We start from the raw sequence: 20,354 nt of genomic DNA, 5'->3' as shown, positions 1-20,354 counted from the left end.
TCCAGTTTGGGGGTTGGCTAACAAACCATCACCATAAAAAACAGCTTGTTAAGAAACCCCAAAATAAGCTTGGACTCTCACTTTGAGAGAGGAACAGAGGTTAAGGGTGCTTGAGAATAAGGTGCTTAGGGAAATATTTAGAGCAAAGAGGGATGAAGTTACAGAACAATGGAGAAAGTTACACAACGCACAACTGTACGCATTTTATTCTTCACCTGACATAATTAGGAACATTAAATCCAGACGTTTGAGATGGGCAGGGCATGTAGCACGTATGGGCGAATCCAGAAATGCATATAGAGTGTTAGTTGGGAGGCCGGAGAGAAAGAGACCTTTGGGGAGGCCGAGACATTGATGAGAGGATAATATTAAAATGAATTTGAAGGAGGTGGGATATGATTGTGGAGACTGAATTAATTTTGCTCAGGATAGGGACCGATAGTGGGCTTATGTGAGGGCGGCAATGAACCTCTGGGTTCCTTAACCTTTAAGAGCCGAGCTACCATTATAATGGTATAGCTAGTATTATGACATGATATATAAAATACATTAAAGGTGATATCTTTCAGTGGTATGAACACTAATAAGTACAATAAAGATGTTAGTTATAGTCTCCATCTTCAGTGACTAATTACCACGACTGCAAAATGAAAGCAAATCTCTTGTTTAGTTATATTTAAAAAATTAAAAAGTGACAAATGGAAAAATAGAAGATATCATAAGTTGTGATACTTTGTAGAAGTCTTTCACTGATTAGAAAAGTTAAAAATATAAAGTATAATTGATTTCTAAATAAGCAATACTGTTATGTCTTCTATATATGCATATAACCAGGGAAAGGATTTATATGTAAATACATATTTACTTATAAAGCTAATATAATTTATATTTTGCATTATCTTTATGTTTCACAATGTGTAGGGTTGAAAAATCCTACTTTTATTTTCCATATTTTTCCATATTTTAGAGTTTAGTACATATTTTCGTTAATTTCCATATATTTTCCATATTTCATATAAAACAGTCCATATTATATTAGGTTTAACAATAAAACAAAACAAAATTCCATTAACTTTTAAAAATACATTTCAACAATAGAGATTTAAACACATGTTCAGTAATCCCTTTAACATCAGAGTTATTTGAAAATTAGCAGTCCTATCAACAATGGGAAAGTAAGTTACAAAACTGTATTAATTTAATTTAAAATTTTTAACAGACTTCAGTTGTGCAGCTCAACAGTTAAATGCCAGTCAGAGTACACATAGGTTCAGTTTTGTAAATCATACTATAAAGACGGTAAATATGCCAAAAGTACGTCATTCAGTCAATTTAAAATCAAAACTAACAAGTTACATTTCAGAATTTAAAGAAGATGGTTTATCAACTGACAATAAAATATTATTTTGTAATTTGTGTCAGTGTGCAGTATCATCTACACAAAAGTTCCTGGTGCAACAACACATTACAACTAGTAAACATCAGGCCAACAAACAACTAAATTCCAAGCAGAGACAATTGTTTTTAACACAACCAACAACATCGAATGTAAGATCTGAGTTTAACATCGACCTGTGCCGTTCTCTCATCTCTGCTGATATTCCTCTCTACAAACTAAAGAATAAGGTCTTCAGGGAATTCCTTGAAAAATATACTCAACATACAATCCCGGATGAGTCAACACTTAGGAAGACGTATGCTCCATCCATCTACGATGAGACAATACAGAAGATAAGAGATGAAATTAAAGATAGTTCAATTTGGGTTTCCATTGATGAGACTCCCGACAAAGAAGGTAGACTTGTTGGTAATGTAGTTATCGGTTTGTTAAGTGAACAATATTCTGAACGAATTCTTTTACATTGTGATGTTCTAGAAAAGTGCAATAACAAAACTATAGTTAAACTGTTCAACGAAGCTATGGGTATCCTGTGGCCAAAGGGTATTATGTACGATAATGTGTTATTCTTTATTAGCGATGCTGCCCCTTATATGGTCAAAGCTGGACAAGCATTATCTGTTGTATATCCTAAATTGACTCATTTTACTTGTGTGGCGCATGCATTTCATCGTGTGGCAGAAGTGGTCAGAGACAATTTCCCTAAAGTAGATTTATTGATTTCATCAGTGAAAAAAGTATTTCTCAAAGCTCCCAGTAGAGTTAACGTGTTGAAAGAAATGTACCCTGAAATTCCATTGCCACCAAAGCCAATTTTAAATAGATGGGGTACATGGCTAGAAGCAGTTGAATATTATGCCGAACATATAGACTCTATTAACAATGTTCTCCTTGCATTGGACTCTGAAGATGCAGTCTCAATTGATACTGCGAAAACAGTTACCTGTGACATAAGTGTGAAGAATGACTTAGCTCACATTCAGCATACATTTTCATGCATCATAAAAACGCTCAAAAGTCTCCAAAATAGGCACCTTTCACTATCTGAAAGTTTTGAAATTATAAATAGTACTGTGGAACAACTGAATCGTGGTAGAGGTAAAGTTGCAGATGCAGTAAGAGCTAAGGTGGACACTGTACTTTCAAAAAACCCTGGATATGAAGAACTACAAAAGGTTGTTGCTGTGATGAGTGGTGAATCAACAGTGAAGATTAACTTGGACTTATCCCCAGCAGACATTGTGAAATTGAATTATGTACCAGTTACTTCTTGTGACGTCGAACGCTCTTTTAGTCAGTATAAATCTATCCTCAGAGACAATAGAAGAAGATTCACTTTTCAGCACTTGAAATAAATGTTTGTAACCTATTGTTATGGTAACAGACAATAAAAATTGTGTTTTGTTGAAACTACATTGGAAGATAAGGTACGTCCATTATATTTTTTGTTTAGTTTGATTAAAATGTACCAATATTTAACGTACATAGTCATTTTTTTATAATTTTAAGTCCATATTTAATTCCATATTTTGGTAAAAATCCATATTTAATTCCATATTTTGGTAAAAATAACTACATATATATTTACATATTTCATATATTTTTAGTCCATATAAATCCGTTCCCTGCATATAACATTTGAAAATTATATAAGAAATTATAATAATGTATGAGATTGAATAAAAATGTGATAATAGAACTGACATGTTAAAAAGTTAAAATCTTATAATATATGTACATTCTTCTGATAAAAAGTTTACACAGATCATATTTAAAAAATAAAAGGAGAATGGACAAAATTGCGACTTGGATGAATGACTCACTGGTGTGGTTCAGGTGATTGAACCGTGTTGTTGCTTGGCTTGAGGGAAGGACAGACTAATACTACGTTAGTCTTTTACTATTCAAATCGGAAGTAATATAAAGGTCAAAGAGAATGTTTTTTTTCATAAATTGCTTTTTCATTCAAATTATGAGAATTAATGAATTTGTCCTTATATTTCAATAGACTCCAGAATATTTAATAATTTACCTTTCCTATTCATATGTAAAATTTCCATGTCTGAGTTAATGTCTGTAAAGTAATGTTGATTACTGGATATGTGTTCACTGAAAGCACAATGAGAAATTTCATGGGAGATATTTCTATGTTCTTAATATCTTATAAATTATGTTATAAATTGTATATGATACATAAAATACGTTGATATTCTTTAATTTCATTCAACGTTAAGGACACTGCATTTGATTACAATAATTAAAAAATCCCCCCCCCCCCCCCAAAAGGAGCAAAATCATTTCAACTGCAGTCAACTGAAACTCCGTATGCGTACCATTACACTGACTGTTTTACATGGGTCCTCCCCATCCTTTACCACAGACTCAATTGACTGCAGTGACTAGGACGTGAACCAGTGATCTTAGGCACGATATGCTGGCCGGACATAGCTTGTGCACCTTAAACCGCTCGGCTAACGAACCCAACACGAATTTGCCTGATTATGCAGGTATATGAACTCCTGCTTAAGAGTTAGAAATTTGCGTGCAATAGTGGTACAGGTCTTCTAAATGTTAAAAGCCATTTGTAAGTAAGTTGTTAAACAGAATATGTTGTACTTATTGCAGTTTGTGGCATGTCATTTTGTTTTTCAATTATGTGACAAAATATTTCATTTTAACTTCATATCTGAATAATACGAAAACATGTTCACAACAACAACAAAAATGAGGACCATGGCACTTCCGCCTTGTAGTGGTTTCACTGTACTAAAACTTCCAGACTGTCTAATTCCTTTCTCTTTTATATAAATCAGGTAACAATAATGTGGTAACTATGCACTTGTGAATAATATGATCTATCCTCTTCTACTTCGAAAACTATGAGAAAAAAATTATACAAGTATGTCAATCATTCATGCCATTAACAAATAATAACATGTGACATTATCATGATTCATAAAGTTACCTGTACGCACACTGACCATCTGCTGTCTTGGTGGTTATGGCAATATGGCTAATGCTCTCCTCTGAAACTGTATGTTGCTATTGTACACAAATCTTCAAACTTCTGAAGTTTGCTTGCCCGACTTCACTATGGTTTTTATTGCAGTGGCACAGGCATTCAAACTGGAATGACAAGTTCACATTATGCATAATATAAGCCTATCAGTGAATGCTGCTAATTATGAAAAATTATGTAACTCCAGAAAGTTTTATTCAGTATCAGTATGTATAGCTAAGAATTATAATGCTTGTATAGGGATGGTCCAAATTGAACAGCATTTTAGTTTAGACTTAAAATTAAGGATGCAAAGAAAAAAAAAGTTAAATTAAGGATGCAAGGGAAAAAAATGTTAATCTTGTGAACCAGTAATCATGAAGTTTAAAGATTCTAATTGAATCAAAATGCTACAAAAATTATGTATTCCAATTATGTCTTATAAGAATTGTGACTTGGTATCCAAATGTCCAACATGTAACTGCACCTGAGGACATTTTTTTTTTCCAATACAAAGAAATGACACTGCTCAAACACAAATACATAACAAATAGGTCTAATGCAGGTGAAAAGATAAAAAAAAGTAATGATTAATTGAAGAGTTTTTTTTTTCAAAAAACAACCTTAGTCCTGGTTGAGGTTCTGACTGATATGTACATCTATTATCAGACAGTACATCTCACTTGATATGCGTCAGAGGAAGAACAATTGTTTGTATACATCTGACTAGTGTAATATGTAGCTAGTCAGTGATGTATGCAATGGAGGGGAAAGAAACTGGTCACCCTACCCCATTATCTCCTGGCTTACTTGCCTCATAAATAGTGCCTTCTTGGTATCACTAGTGAGGTTCAGACCTGTCTTTGGACAGTTGACTAAACAACAAGAGTCCAAAAACATACATTTTCAGGAGAAACAAGAAACTATCTGGCAGGAGTATTGCTGACACTTCAAGGTCTTGTTAAAATTCATCATGCCACTTCTTAAGGTGTTATAAAAACTTGGGAAAACTGAAGTACATATTTTATAATGTAAATTGTCTCATAGAAATACATGAGTAAATATAGGTAACTGTGGACAATGGTTGTTTTAGTAAAAAATACTCTGTTGTGGCTGAAGTGTGCCTCCCCTTTAATCTTCTTTTTCTTTACTTGCTTACATTTCTTCCATGGCATTACTTCTGCACTTAAAGATGACTTTCATACTCCATCGGCAAGTCCATTGTGCTTTTAAAAAGGAGTGTGTTATATGGCAGTAAAAATTTTTAAAATAATCAAGATGTATAAAAATTGTTAATAGCCTCCCTATCGATATAAAAATGAAACTCAAAACATAAGATTATTTAGGGCCAAATTAAAGAACTACCTAATTTCTCACGCCTTCTATTCTGTAGGTGAATTCATGACATTCCACAACGCTTCATGAAATTGATACTAAAACTTTGTGTTGTACTAGTACACTATATTGTAAACCTCTTCTGTATATATTTCCACTAGACTGTAACTATGAATTAAGACTTTATAGTAGTGTTAAGCTTTTTGACTTGTTCCATATTCTAGCTGTGAAGCAAAGTACGAATACATGGAATGTTGATAAATACAATACAATACAGTATTCCATAACGACCATAACTAATACAACAATTCACGTGCCAAAGTATTTTTCTCTGAGGTGGTTTTTGTAGCTAATCTACTACAGTTTAAAATTGAATGCATATTTCAAGGTGATTCATTCATTCATAGTGTTCTGCCCAGGGGCAGGTCTTTCATTGCAAACGCAGCTTTTCTAGTATTTTCTATTTTCTGCCTTCCTCTTAGTCTCCGCATATGATCCATATATCTTAATGTCTATCATGTAATATCTTCTTCTGCCCAGAACTTTTCTCCCGTTCACAATTCCTTTCAGTGCATCCTTCAGAAGGCAGTTTCTTCTCAATCAGTGACCACAAGGGATGTTTGTAAATGCTACAATCGTCCTGGCTGGAAAATGACTTTTTTCACAAAAAAAAAAAAAAAAATTCTTTGGACTATGGTTGTTTTATGAAAACCAGTGAAAATTTCCACTCTTACAACATAGGCTTACGGTGTTTTTTTCCCCCTAACAACTAAGCTAATTCTGTAGATGGCGCTACAATACACTCGCCATATGCTTAATATCTGAAATTTGTATTTTTTTGGACTATGATTTTTTTTTTCAAAAAACCCTTCAATTGTAATAGCTTTTGTAGCAGTAATGGTACTGATTTTGAATTCCTCTCCACTACTTTAATGAATTTTCCACAGAAATGTGTTGTTGTTAATTTTAGCAGTGAAGCCATTGATTAACTCTCCTCTTCTCCAATATTTTTCACACAAAGTGGGTTTAGAGGAAAGGACTGAGCATCTTTGAAAAATTGAAAATGATTCTGACCCATTTCTTCCTGAAGACTGCACAATGGACAAAGTGATGAAGAAATAACTCCAATTTTGTTCAAGTACTTTGAAAAAGTGGCGTGAAATCTTGAGGAGAGTCCATTGCGTAAAATCCCCTATAGCACACACAAAACTTACCTCTGCAAAGCATTTCAGATGCCTGATGGCTTTTTAATGAGTAATTTCCTGACCTCTTTGATTCTGTCATGAAACAACAACTAGTTCAAAAAGAAAAACATCCTGAATCAACATCTTACCTTCCACCAAGGGTTCAGAATGAATTCATCCACCCAATGGAAATCAACGTTGGCAGAGGTTACTAAAAAGCATACAAGAAGTCAAGTTAATGTTTTACTCGAGTCCTGATCAAGCACATCGAGAGCATTTGTCTGAGATACGCTACATGGAAATTGATTTTGAGAAAAAAAAAACAGTAGTCTACTTGTTGGAGAGTCTTTCCTTGGCTTCATTGAAATAAATCAGAAGGATGAGGAGAGCTTGGTTGAAGCAAGCTATAAGTGGATGAAATGGATATAATTATGAGATCATTGATCCCACTGCTACAATAATGCTGGACATTGAAGTGGTGTTTGTCAAAGAATTAAGGAGGTAACTCGGCAATGTTTGTAAATTGTAGTAATCACTGGTGGGTATACATGTAGCAAAAAAGGTCTATTGATGACGACATTTTTCAGAATAATCGAAATCTTCTACGTCTACTTGCTCGAAACACAGCACTGACAAAAACTGTAATTTGTTATTCCTATGGTTTGAAAGTTGAAGTCAAAAATTATGTTGTTGTTTTCTAATGCCAGGCATTTGACAATAAAGTCATTTGACCTCTTGCACTCCAATATTTTTCAAAGATATTATCATGGCCAGCCACTGAAGCACAGATTTTGAGGTGTTCCGAATCCATTTCTTGGTTTGAGTTGCACAATGGGCAGTTAGGGGACTGATATATTCAAATTCTATGCAGATGTTTGGCCAAACAATCATGGCCTGTTGCCAATCTAAATGCAGCTACAGACGATTTGCGTGGTAAATCAGGAATTAACTGTGGATTTTGATGCAGAGAGTTCCATTTTTTTCCTTGAGATTGTGTTATCAAATTTTGTTTGTTAAAGTCTAAGTATGTAGATTTAATAAATCTTTTCACAGAGGAAAACGTAGATTTAGTAACAGGTCTGTAAGTAGCAGTGCTGCCCTTCTTTGCTAAAGCATCCGCATTCTCGTTTCCCAGGATTTCACAATGGGATGGTATCCATTGGAATACAATTCTTTTATTGAGTGATATTAATTGAGAAAGCATTTTAATTATTTCTGCTGTTTGAGATGAAGGTGTGTGTTTAGAGACTAAATTATGTGTATGTGGCGTGCAACAGAAGAAGCTGTAAGACCCATCAGCAAGTACATCGAAGAGATACTTCAGGTGATGAGAACAAGAAGTGATGCGTGACAGCTACCTATACTGTACACAAGCTTCTTGTAGGATGACCAGGTTTTTAGGCACAAAAAGCAGGACCATTCCTAAAAGTGGTTTTTTAAAGCACTGTCTTAGGCTTTTGCTATTTATCTTACACATCATGTGTCTGAACTTCATATCAAGCAGTAATCAGTTTTAATATTCATATACATATTCATTTACTGCAGCCAACTGATCACATACATGATATGGGACATGTCAAAAGTGACACATAATTACTATGCTACAACAGAATTAAAATACAACATACGAAATTTCAACATTAATTATAAATAATTTCAACATTAATTATAAACAATTTCAACATTAACAAATAACAACCACAAGAACAGGTATAACACTTTACAAGACAAATCACATTTCATTTAGCAGTCTAGAGTCAATTTCGACCTATGCGTCCTTCATGAGAAGACATCCTTCTCGAAGTCAGGATCTGGAAAAGAGGAAGTAAAATTTTTGAAGTAAGGCATTCTTTCTATTCAGTTATGTCAATTTTCAATAAATTCGTTCATACTGTAAAAGCAGTTTTTGATTAAAATTTTGTAAAGAGCTTTCTTAAATTTTTGATGTGCAGATATTTCTTTAAGATAATTTTGTACGTCATTATACATACGAAGACCAGCATGAATGAAACTTTTTATATAGAGTTGTGTTAAAACTTTCAGTAAAAATATTATCTTTATTTCTTGTATTGTGCTGGTGTGTGTCTGAATTTTTGAGAAAGCTATACAAATTACATTTGATAAAATTTAAAGTTTGATAAATATAAATACAGGGTAATGACAAGGTATGTATTTTTTTTAAGACTGGCCTGCAGCTAGTAGTTTGAGATACTTGAACTATGGCTCTAATAGCTCTCTTTTGTAGTTTAAATATTTGGATTGCAGTAGGTGAATTACCCCAAAAGATTATACCATACGTTAGGATAGAGTGAAAGCATGCGAAGTGCAATGTGCGAGCAGATTCAATAGATGATGCTCTTATTAGTAATCGCAAGGCAAAGCAAATTTTACTTAATTTCTTTCCTAGTTCCTGAAGGTGTACAGACCATTTTAAATGTTCATCTAGCTATATACCAAGAAATTTTGTACTGTAAGAATATTGAATTGTTTCATTTTGATGTTCTATGACTGGCCACTCAGAATAATTGTTTTGTGAATGATGAAAAGAAATGGCTATGGTTTTCGACTTATTGATTACCAGTGTGTTTCTCTCAAACCATTCCACTAGTCTTTTCTGTAAGAAAACGCATGGTATTGACATCTTTTCCTGATAAAAAGGTACTGGTATCATCTGCAAAGAAAGTTGGTTCTCCATGGCTGATGTATGACTCTAAATCGTTTATATATATCAAAAATAGAATTGGTCCGAGAATTGAGCCCTGTGAAACACCATACCTATACATTTTTTCTTAGACAGATAATTTATTATTTTACCATTTTCTTTACAAGTGATCTCTGTCCTTTGTTCACGGTTTTCCAGGTAAGAAGTAAACCAACTGTGTGCCAAGCCTCTAATTCCAATAGCTTTTAATTTTTCCAACAAAATAGTGTGATCCACTAGGTCAAATGCTTTTGAGAGGTCTAAAAATAATCCTATTCCTATTTCTTTCTTGTCAATAGATTCATATACTTTTTTTAAAAAGTTTATAGTTGCCGTATTAGTTGATTTACCCTTACAAAATCCATGTTGGTTTTCAACAATTATATTATGTTGGGTTAAAAATGATACAAGCCTCTTGTGCATAACCTTTTCAATTATCTTAGAAAAAACAGAGAGTAAGGAGATTGGTCTATAATTTCGAACTTCCATCTGTGGTCCTTTTTTATATAAGGGTTTCACTTTTGCCATCTTTAAACTAAGCTTATCTGGGAACTGGCCTATTGACAGTGAAAGATTTACAATGGCAGTTATAGGAGTAACTATATTTAGGAAACATCTTTTGATAAGAAAATCTGGAATCCCATCAATGCCAGCTGATATTTTACTCCCAAGTCGTTTAATAATTTCCATAATTTCTGTTTCATTAGTAGAATTTAGACATATGCTATTACAATTATCCTTGTGTTTTGTTATATTATTGTTTTTAATCTGTGTGCTGTTATCCAGAACAGTTTCTGCAATACCTACATAATCGTTAAATATGTTTGCTGTTTTATTGGTGTCACATAGTTCTCCACATCACATTTTAGTTTGATATTTTTTATATCATTACTATTTTGTCCGAGTTCATCTTCAATAACTTTCCACATAGCTTTTGACTTGTTCCCAGCTGAATTTATAAATTTATCATTGTGCAGTTTTTTGGCTTGACTTATTACTTTATTATAAATTTTCTTGTAATGATAATAATAATCTTTAAACGTTTTTGAGACATTCCCCCCTTTTAATATTTTGTTAAGAAATCTTAGTCTCTTTCCGGATTCCCTTATCCCTATAGTGACCCAGTTTTTTGTATTGTCTGTAAATTTGATATTAATTTCAAGCAAAGCTGTCTCATAATAATAATTCGTCATAAGCAAGGTTTACTGAAGTTTGTTCGAATATGGAGTTACAAGATTCTTTCTCAAGTAGATGATTTAGATACTGAATATTTTCTTCCTTAAAGGATCTTACTTTCTTGTATACAGCAGAACTATTATAGTTATTTTTATTCCTATCTTCTAGATGTAACTGCAAGATTTGAGCTTCATGATCATAGAACCCAGTTGTTATTACATTAGAACTGTAGTTCCACAAATCCTTGTTTAGTATTATTTGACCAACTGCTGACTGACTGCTGCTTCCTGTTCTTGTTGGGACATTTACTATTGCCTCTAAGCCATGTGTGTTTAATACTAGTTGTAATTTCCAAGTAATATTATTATTATTATTATAATTTTTAAAAATCTACATTTATATCACCCACGATTATAATATTTTTGTTTCTATTTCGCAAAGTATGAATTATTAAATCCAATTTATCAATAAGGATCTGATATTACTGCTGGGAGTCCTATATATACAGATTATAATTCGTTTCAAACTCGAGAATTCCACCATGCTAGTTTCAAAATGTTCTTCAACATTATCAAATAATGTAGGCTAAATGGTATTGCTTCTATACTTGTTTTACAAATACACATGAGCCTCCATGTTTTTTGTTTTTCCTACAGAATTTTGTTGGAACAAAGTACTTATTTCAATTGATCGAGCTCAAAAGAGGCTGCAGGAAATTGCACGATGCCACCCTGGATACGAAAGGTCTCAGAGATAACTTTCATGTCGAAAGAGGAACTTAGTCAACTGCTCCCTGTAAAAAGTGATATGGGTATGTTGAGGTTGAGAGATGTCAAAGACGAAAGAAAATTATGCCTGGCGAGAGCTGGAAATACATCACATTAACCGCTAGACAAAACATGGAGAAAGTCATGAAGGAATCACTCAACTGCCTTCACATGGAAATGGACAAAAGGTTCTCTGTGCTGCAAGAAGCCGAATCAAATCAGGTTCCTTCTAGATATCAGTCAATACACTATGTTATGGTGTTGACAATACCAGTAGCACCTTAAAAAACAAGTGCAGAAATTCGGACGAAAACTACAGCTGTGATACTGATGCGTAACAGAATGCAGAATGGATTGCAGAATGCTGCTTTCGACTCACACTGCGAAAATTTCAGATCTGAAGGATTCTCGATTTCATGAACATGATGTTTCCCCACTTTATGCATTGCAACACAAATAACGCTACCTATTTCAGTTTCCATTGTCAGCTGTGAGAGATTGTTCAGCAAACTGAAACTGATTGCTTACTGCTTGAGAGCATTTATAGGCCAACACTGACTCTGTAATCTTGTCAGGCACTGTTGGGTTCGTAGAACAATACAGTAGCAACATAATTTCACAATATCCCATTTCAAAAAAGAATCCATCTGCTCTTGTTTAAAGCAGGATATTACCAACACAATACATCTCTACCAAAAACCTGACCAAACCAAACCTAACCTCCAACTGTTCTCAGACCTTACGAAGACTATCTAGGCCTATATATCAATACCAAAAACCAAACACACAAGTCATACCAAAAACCTAACCAAATCAAACCTAACCTTTCACTTATTTCAGACGGTCTTTCTACCTATATATCAAAAACTGCATACCAAATTTGGCTCACTGCATGTCTTCAAAATAGTGTCCCTGCGTTCTTGAGTTGGTAGATCTTTCAGTATCTGCATCATCTCTTTCAATAGGCAATATTCTTGGTACAATGCAGCACCATTTTCAAAGTACAGTTCTGTATTAACATGCAATATATTCAGTAAGGACACTGAATGTGAATATATATATATATATATATATATATATATATATATATATATATCAATATGAAAATTCAGAATATAATACTGCAATGAACAAAATTCCAGACATTAAGAGTCCTGAAAACAATTTAATTTTTTTCGACAATCTGGAAAAATTCCGGATGGTTGGCAATACTATACACAAGATGGTATGACAACTCGATTTTTGTATCCAATAACTGTTCATGAATTTACACAACTTGTAACTTACATAATACCAAGTTTTACTTATAGGGTTACTTGGTGAAAGTAAACGCCTTTTACTATTGTTTTTGTCTTTTGCGCTCAAATTATGGCAGGTCAAATTTAGAACATCATTATCCAAAATACTAAGCTTTTTAAAGGAAGAGTTTTCAGTAACACACCCTTAGGTATCAGTTTTTACAGTTCTCACATTTTACATTTCTACACAACACACTCATTATCTGTTTAGGGTTCCCAGACATATTGGAAAAAAAATACGGGACACTTATCAGTTATCACTAAGTAAGTTCAGTATGCACATCCACCAAATATACCAATCTTTCAAACTGTGTATGTAGCGAAGTTTACTACACAAACACTTTACCAACTAACTAAGAGTAAGTAAACAAATAGTAAACAAAATTGTTAGCGAGCTTCAATGTTGCCATTGACTTCGTGATGAAGGAATTAAGCGAAAGTAATATCTCTGGAGAATATGGATACAATATATCACCTCAATTAAATAATCATTCCATTCTTGCATTTGCGGATGATCTAGTATTATTGTGTAAAAATAAATCTGCCGCTCAGTATTCAACATCGCTGACTATGAATTCCTTAGCTAGAATTGGTCTTGAAGTAAACCCGCATAAAAGTAATGTTATACACCTACGTAAAGGATGTCTCTGCTCTGATTCCCTCACCTTGATCGATGGACAAGAAATATCTTGCATCAAATTGGATGAAGTTATAAGATATCTTGGCATTACTTTTAATGATGAAATAAAATTTAATGCGGCGCAACTAATTGAAAAACTGTCAAAAAATCTTAATCAACTGGTCACTTCACCCTTACTCATGCCTGACCAAATTAAATCAATATATCTGGCCTCAGTTGGTTTACCCCTTCCAATGTGCTCCTTTAAAAGATCTTAAAGTGAAATTTCTATCTGATATAGACAAATTAATTCGCAGCGCTGTTAAGGAAATAATTAACATTTTTACTGACACCCCGGATGCTATGTTGTATGCACCAAGAAGATTGCGAGGTTTAGGAGTATTTAAAGCCCAGTGGGAAGCTTACCTTCAGCACTTAAATATTTGTCAAAGACTTTTACACGTTGACAACCCTCATGTAGCAGCCACTCGAAATCTTCCAAACGAAATTGAACATTGCATCAAACAATTACCAATTACCTTCGATTGCTCTGAACGTATTTCTTCTCAAAAACTAAGAAAAGCATTGCGTGAAGATTCTTTTCATCAATGGAGCAAATTGAAAAGTAAAGGTTTGGGAGTTGTTTTCTATTCTCACTGGAAGAAAGGCAATTCGTGGATCTCAACCAAAAAGGGACCAGTCAGTGGACGCAAGCCATTAAGATGAACTGTAATACAATACCTGTACGTACTCTCCCTGGTAGAACTCTTGACTCAACCCGTTGCAGAAGATGCGACGAGCAAGAAACGCTTCCTCACGTCTTGGGTTTCTGCCGTCATAAAGAATTGCTCCGAATCAACAGATATAATACGGTTCGTTCTCTCATCGCAGCTTCAATCTGTCAGAATGCTTCCTAAGAGGTTTATGAGAAGGTTGGTTGCGTCTCTTCTGATGGCTCTACTAGATGGGCTGATATCATCATAATTGATCGGCAGAAGGATAAGGGTGTCATTCTTGATCCCACAATCCGTTTTGAGATGCATGAGCAACAGCCACAAGAGGTGTGTCATGAAAAACAAGTCATATATGAGCCTTGTTGTCAGCATCTTGGAGCACAATACCACATTACACATTGGACAGTTTTTGGGCTCATGTTCGGTGCCCGTGGCACGATCCCACGTGAAACTTTAAATCAACTTAAACAATATAAAATTTCTGATGCAACGATTGATGCCATAGGATTTCACGTGTTAAAATCATCCTTAGCTATAATTAGTAATCATTTGTGCCCAACAAAATTTTTATTGTAAATGATTTCCTACGTTTTCTTATCTTAATGTTTTTTTCTTTTTCTTTCCAAGTGTCACAAAATTGTTTTGTTTACTTATTATTCTTTATGAATTGATTAGTAGGCCGCTCTATCGAACCCTTATTTAGGGCGGCTTTTGTTTCTACAAATTATCTCTTCCTTATGTAAGTTGCTTTCAAATTGGTTTTACTAAGTTATTACAGAAATAGTTACAAAATACACTAAGTTACTCATGTGACAATATTCTTATAAATCAATCAGCCTTGGCCTTGTAATACTTCTCTAAAGAATGAATTTCACTTAACAATTTTTTATTTTGAAGAATCATGTCATGAAAAGCAACACAGTCCTCACTGAAGAATGATTTTACAACAAGCATTAATTTTACTTTTTTTACAAACAATTTATTTTTCTCATCAGTCCATAGAGCATTCATGCAAGAAAATAATCTTTTGGCACACGCATTCATTCCAGGGATACACATAATGAACTCCACTACTCTCTTCAAATTTGAGAGTTCTCCTTCAGTACTTTTAAAAACATACACCCAGACTTCATCTAAACGTTTGGTGTTGCCATTACTCGCCTTGAGAAATTAATAACTCACAATAATATTGTTTCATAACAGACCATCTACAGTCATCTGCAATGATGAAGTGCGACATTGTAACTTTTCCGTTTTTTCTCAGTTTGGAACTCTAAAATACGGGGCAGAAAGCTGTCCCAAAGACTTTTCTCGGGAAACAGGACGCAATAGCAAACAATGGGATGATCCCATATTTTACGGGACGTCTGGGAACCCTATATCTGTTGGCATTTCAATGCAATGGACATATTTACATCAATCCTTTCCACGTGCCCTCCCAACAGTTATTAACGTTTCCACTTCATTATCACTATAATTATATTATCAAAATCACCTGCATAGAATTGGAATATATCAGTCCCCTAACTGCCCATTATGCAACTCAAACCAAGAAATGGATTAGCAACACCTCAAAATCTGTGCTTCAGTGGCTGGCCATGATAATATCTTTGAAAAATATTGGAGTGCAAGAGGTCAAATGACTTTATTGTCAAACTCCTGGCATTAGAAAACAACAACAACATATTATCAAAATCGCATTTCTCCTGTTTGAACTGGTACGGTTGGATACTTCTTTTATTGGGTTATTTTACGATGCTTTTTCAACTGCTGAGGTTACCTAGCGTCTGAATGATATCAGCAAAATGAGTCCAGGGTCCAGCGCCGAAAGTTATCCAGCATTTGCACTTAATGGGTTGAGGGAAAAAGCCTCAATCAGGTAACTTGTCCCAAACAGGATTTGAACCAAGGCCCGATCGTTTCAGGGTCAGGCATGCTAACTGTTACTCCACAGCAGTGGATGGTTGGATCCCTGAAGCCATAGCACACTATAATTTATCTCAAAATGAATGTGATTTATATATCTGCATAGAAACAGGCGTATGTATGCAATGTTGTCACCGGCAGCTGAGCCCAATGATGTCATCAGGTACTCGCTTTTCTCCCTCTTTCCTCGGGTGTTTTTGAAGGTACAGATGCCACGTTTGAATTAAACTGATTGTAATTCCTATATTAAATTATATGGTGAAACTAGTGCTGACGGTGAGGTAGTTTCGGTGATTTCGGAAGTGAAATTCGTCTAATTTATAAGGGATTTGATAATTCGGTATAAAACGTTGGTCAATATGGCGGACATCATGTAGAATCTGGGACAGGTTAGGTTTGGTTTGTTCAAGTTTTTTATATGCCTATCAAAAAACTTATAAGTATGCAAGGCGTACCAAAAACCTCAACAAACCATGCCCAACCTGTCACTGATGTCCCTCAGATTGACCAACTTTTTCTACCAAATTACCAGGATTTTTGAAGTGAAACTAGCACTGAGGTAGTTCAAGTGATTTCAGAAGTGAAAATCGTTTAATTTAAAAAGGATTTCTTATGATGATGCAGTTGATCGTATATGCAAGGCATAACAAAAGCTTAAACTAACCAAGCCTAACCTTCATAGATTCGTATATACAAGGTGTATAAGCGCAGTATGAAGGAAACTACCTCAGAAGTAGCCTAGTTTGGCCATTTTTTTGTGGAAATGCAATTGATCATATATGCAGAGCATAACAAAAGCCTAAATTAATCAAACCTAACCTGCCACAGATTCATATATGCAAGGTATGTAAGCACACAGGAATTAGCTCAGCGCTATGTAAAGATTAACTTTTGGCCCTACAGAATTGATCTGTTATGGTTACAATGATTATTAAAGGAGAAAAATTCACTCCAGCGCACAGTGGTTCAGAATGCAAATTTAGCGGACATATTAATAACTTTTACAGCTACCGAACAGATTTTTATGAAATTTTACACAGTAGTTACAGGTAGAATATATGTTTTGTATGCAAGCTCTCGTTACGTTGGTATAAGGGGAACTACCCCTTATAGGGGACGCAATTAGACAAAATTAGTAACTTTTCTTCTATTTAACAGAATTTTATGAAATTTTACACAATAGTTACAGGTAGCATATATGTTTTATGTACAAGCTCTCGTTACGTTGGTATAAGGGGAACCACCCCTTATAGGGGGGGCGCAATTAGACAAAATTAGTAACTTTTCTCCTACTTAACAGATTTTTATGAAATTTTACACAGTAGTTACAGGTAGCATATATGTTTTGTGTACAAGCTCTCGTTACGTTGGTATAAGGGGAACTACCCCTTATAGGGGGCGCAATTAGACAAAATTAGTAACTTTTCTCCTATTTAACAGAATTTTATGAAATTTTACACAGTAGTTACAGGTAGCATATATGTTTTGTGTACAAGCTCTCGTTACGTTGGTATAAGGGGAACCACCCCTTATAGGGGGGGGGGCGCAATTAGACAAAATTAGTAACTTTTCTCCTACTTAACAGATTTTTTATGAAATTTTACACAGTAGTTACAGGTAGCATGTATGTTTTGTGTACAAGCTCTCGTTACGTTGGTATAAGGGGAACTACTCCTTATAGGGGGCACAATTAGACAAAATTAGTAACTTTTCTCTTATTTAACAGATTTTTATGAAATTTTACACAGTAATTAGAGGTAGTAAACTTGTTTTGTATACAAGCTCTAATTCTCTGGATTGTCTTTGTTTCGACCTCATACTTGCTGTAATGGAAAAGCTTTTTTGGGCAGACACGACTTTTTCCAGGGGTAAGTTTTCTATAAATGTTCATTACTATCACGAGGAGAACCTAATTTAATAAGTAGCTCACTAAGCCAATGTCCATTTCGTTTAAAAAACGCATATTCCTTATCCTCTTGCTCTCCAACGATAAATTATCTTATGGGGGGAAAATGTAACATTTTAGATACTAGTGCACCTTTTGGGCACTCGGGAAGCTTATTTGGTATATAATTAACAAGCTGTCATCTTGAATTCCCTGTATTATACTGCGAAAGCAGATTCGATTCACAGATATTGAAATAGGCCTAACTGCAAACGAGAAAAATTGCACTACTGCACCTCGAAAGAATAGTGCTCATAAATTATTACTTCCGCAAATCTGCGCACCTTAAGATTAGATTTAAAATAGAGGTAACTTAAATAGTGGAGGAAGTGAAAAAAAAGAAATCATTTTTGGACGAACCAAAGGGTTTTTTTTCTCTACCTTAGCAAAATCTGCACTCAATGGTTATATTTATATTTTGTCCAGTGTCCATTCATGCTAATTTTACATACTATAATAACATTAAATGTAACAAAAACAAACAGTGTTACATACCCAAAGAACTACTTGACATATTGATACTAAATATGAATGGAATCGACCACTTACAACAGAGTTACAGCACAAGGAAAACGGCACACTCGCGGCGCTTGCTGAGTAAGAATGCTGGGTGCGAAATGTGGCATGTTACCGGCCTCCTATCTCGCTATGCAGCCACCTCCGCTGATTAAGGTAATCAATTGAGTGTTACTCAGTTGTATAGGAAAAATAATTTAAGGATTTAATTTCATTCTTTTTACATGTCATTTTTCTGCATTTGTCCTCCTAAATATGGATTTTAGACCACTGTGCGGCGCCGAGAATCGGACCAGGGTCCTTGGTTCTACGTACCAAGTGCTCTAACTACAAAGCTACGCAAGTTCAATCACAGCACCGGAAAAAACACTAGAGAAGGGTGATTCGATCCGGTGCTGTGGATTGAACTTCGGCATAGCTTAGTGGTCAGAGCGTTTGGTACGTAGAACCAAGGACCCGAGTTCGATCCCTGGCGCCGGAGCGAATTTTTCTCCTTTAATAACCATTGATACCTCAGCACTAGTTTACCTAACTATATGACAAACTAAATATAGGCCTAATATGTTTTTGTGTTGTGATTCCCTTTAACAAGTGGAAAACAATGGAATTGAAATGATATAGCTACATGTAGGGGGAGAGATGTAACTTCTGCGCCTCATGTGGCACTGTTTACGCTAGATAGTAGGCCTCTTGGCCGGTGTGGATAACGATTAGCGCATCTGACCGCGAAATCAGATGGCCCGGTTCGAATCCCGGTCGGGGCAAGTTATCTGGTCGAGGTTTTTTCTCCTCAACCCAATAGGAGCAAATCGCATCCCTAGAATAATACTGCCGTTCTCTCTCAAAAATTGAATTTTCAGTTACAGGTAGCTCTGTAATCTTTATTTAATCCTCTATCAAACAATAGAACTGTGGTATCTCTAAGTTCAAGCGCAAAGTCTGCAGGGCTCATAGGCAGGCTAATGACACTTGGTAATTCGGAGTTTTCATACGACTTTGATACATTTATCTTGCATTTACTCAAAACTAACGGGCGCGCTTCCAAACAGGGCAGCGGCATTTCCACTAAGGTTAGACCTCAGTTTAGGTGTTTGTATATTAATAAAAAATTAGGGGCTAGAAAATATTGAAAATAGGACGCATGTTTATGTGACATCTTTTTTCAATTAATACACACACACCTAAATGGACTCTAACCTTAGGGGAAATGCCACTGCCCCTGTTCGGAAGCGCGCCCCTCATTTTATCGTCATTATCACCATTTCATTCAGACGCTAAATAACCTGAGATGTTGATACAGCGTCATAAAGTAACCCACTAGTAGGCTTCTTACTGAAATTCAAAAGTATAATGTGGTAGCAAGGATATACTAGTGCAATCTTTGGTAAACTATATACATTGTAATTATAATATCCTTAAAACATAACCTGTGAAGTTAAAAAAAAAAAAAAAAAAACTTGCCTGGGTATTCTAAGGCTCACAGATCACCCTTCAGCTTCGCCCCTGACCATATCCAACATCCAAAAGGGAAAAGTAATGCCCTAACCTCAAAGCGAGAACTATATTTCTTTTTGCATTGGTTGCATACTAGCTGTAAGTTCCGTGCGTTAGCAGATAAGCACGGAATTTCTAAGATATCAATGTACAAAACTGCCCACAGTGTAGTTGATGTTGTTAAAAGAGTTAAAATCGGGGCAGTGTTTTGATCACCAAAATGTTATTTACTGCAGCAAAGAATTTTTATGCTGCTGCTGGG

General features: G+C 34.9%; 1 protein-coding gene across 1 annotated transcript in view; it reads right to left on the bottom strand.

Annotated features, from left to right (window-relative positions):
• LOC138710195 (DNA mismatch repair protein Mlh1-like) overlaps positions 1–17,469 on the bottom strand; it is a 74,159-nt gene extending 56,690 nt beyond the window's left edge. Inside the window, exons 1-3 of the mRNA XM_069840842.1 lie at positions 14,219–17,469; positions 7,066–8,727; positions 4,365–4,525 (exon numbers count right to left, since the gene is read on the bottom strand). Coding sequence (XP_069696943.1) covers positions 4,365–4,383 — 19 coding nt within the window. The 5' untranslated portion in view covers positions 4,384–4,525; positions 7,066–8,727; positions 14,219–17,469. The remainder of the gene's footprint in view (positions 1–4,364; positions 4,526–7,065; positions 8,728–14,218) is intronic.
• Positions 17,470–20,354: the final 2,885 nt, after the last annotated feature.

Source organism: Periplaneta americana, chromosome 12 (assembly GCF_040183065.1).
Source record: "Periplaneta americana isolate PAMFEO1 chromosome 12, P.americana_PAMFEO1_priV1, whole genome shotgun sequence".
In the NCBI taxonomy this organism is placed as follows: domain Eukaryota; kingdom Metazoa; phylum Arthropoda; class Insecta; order Blattodea; family Blattidae; genus Periplaneta; species Periplaneta americana.
This window is presented reverse-complemented; position numbering and strand designations above follow the sequence as displayed.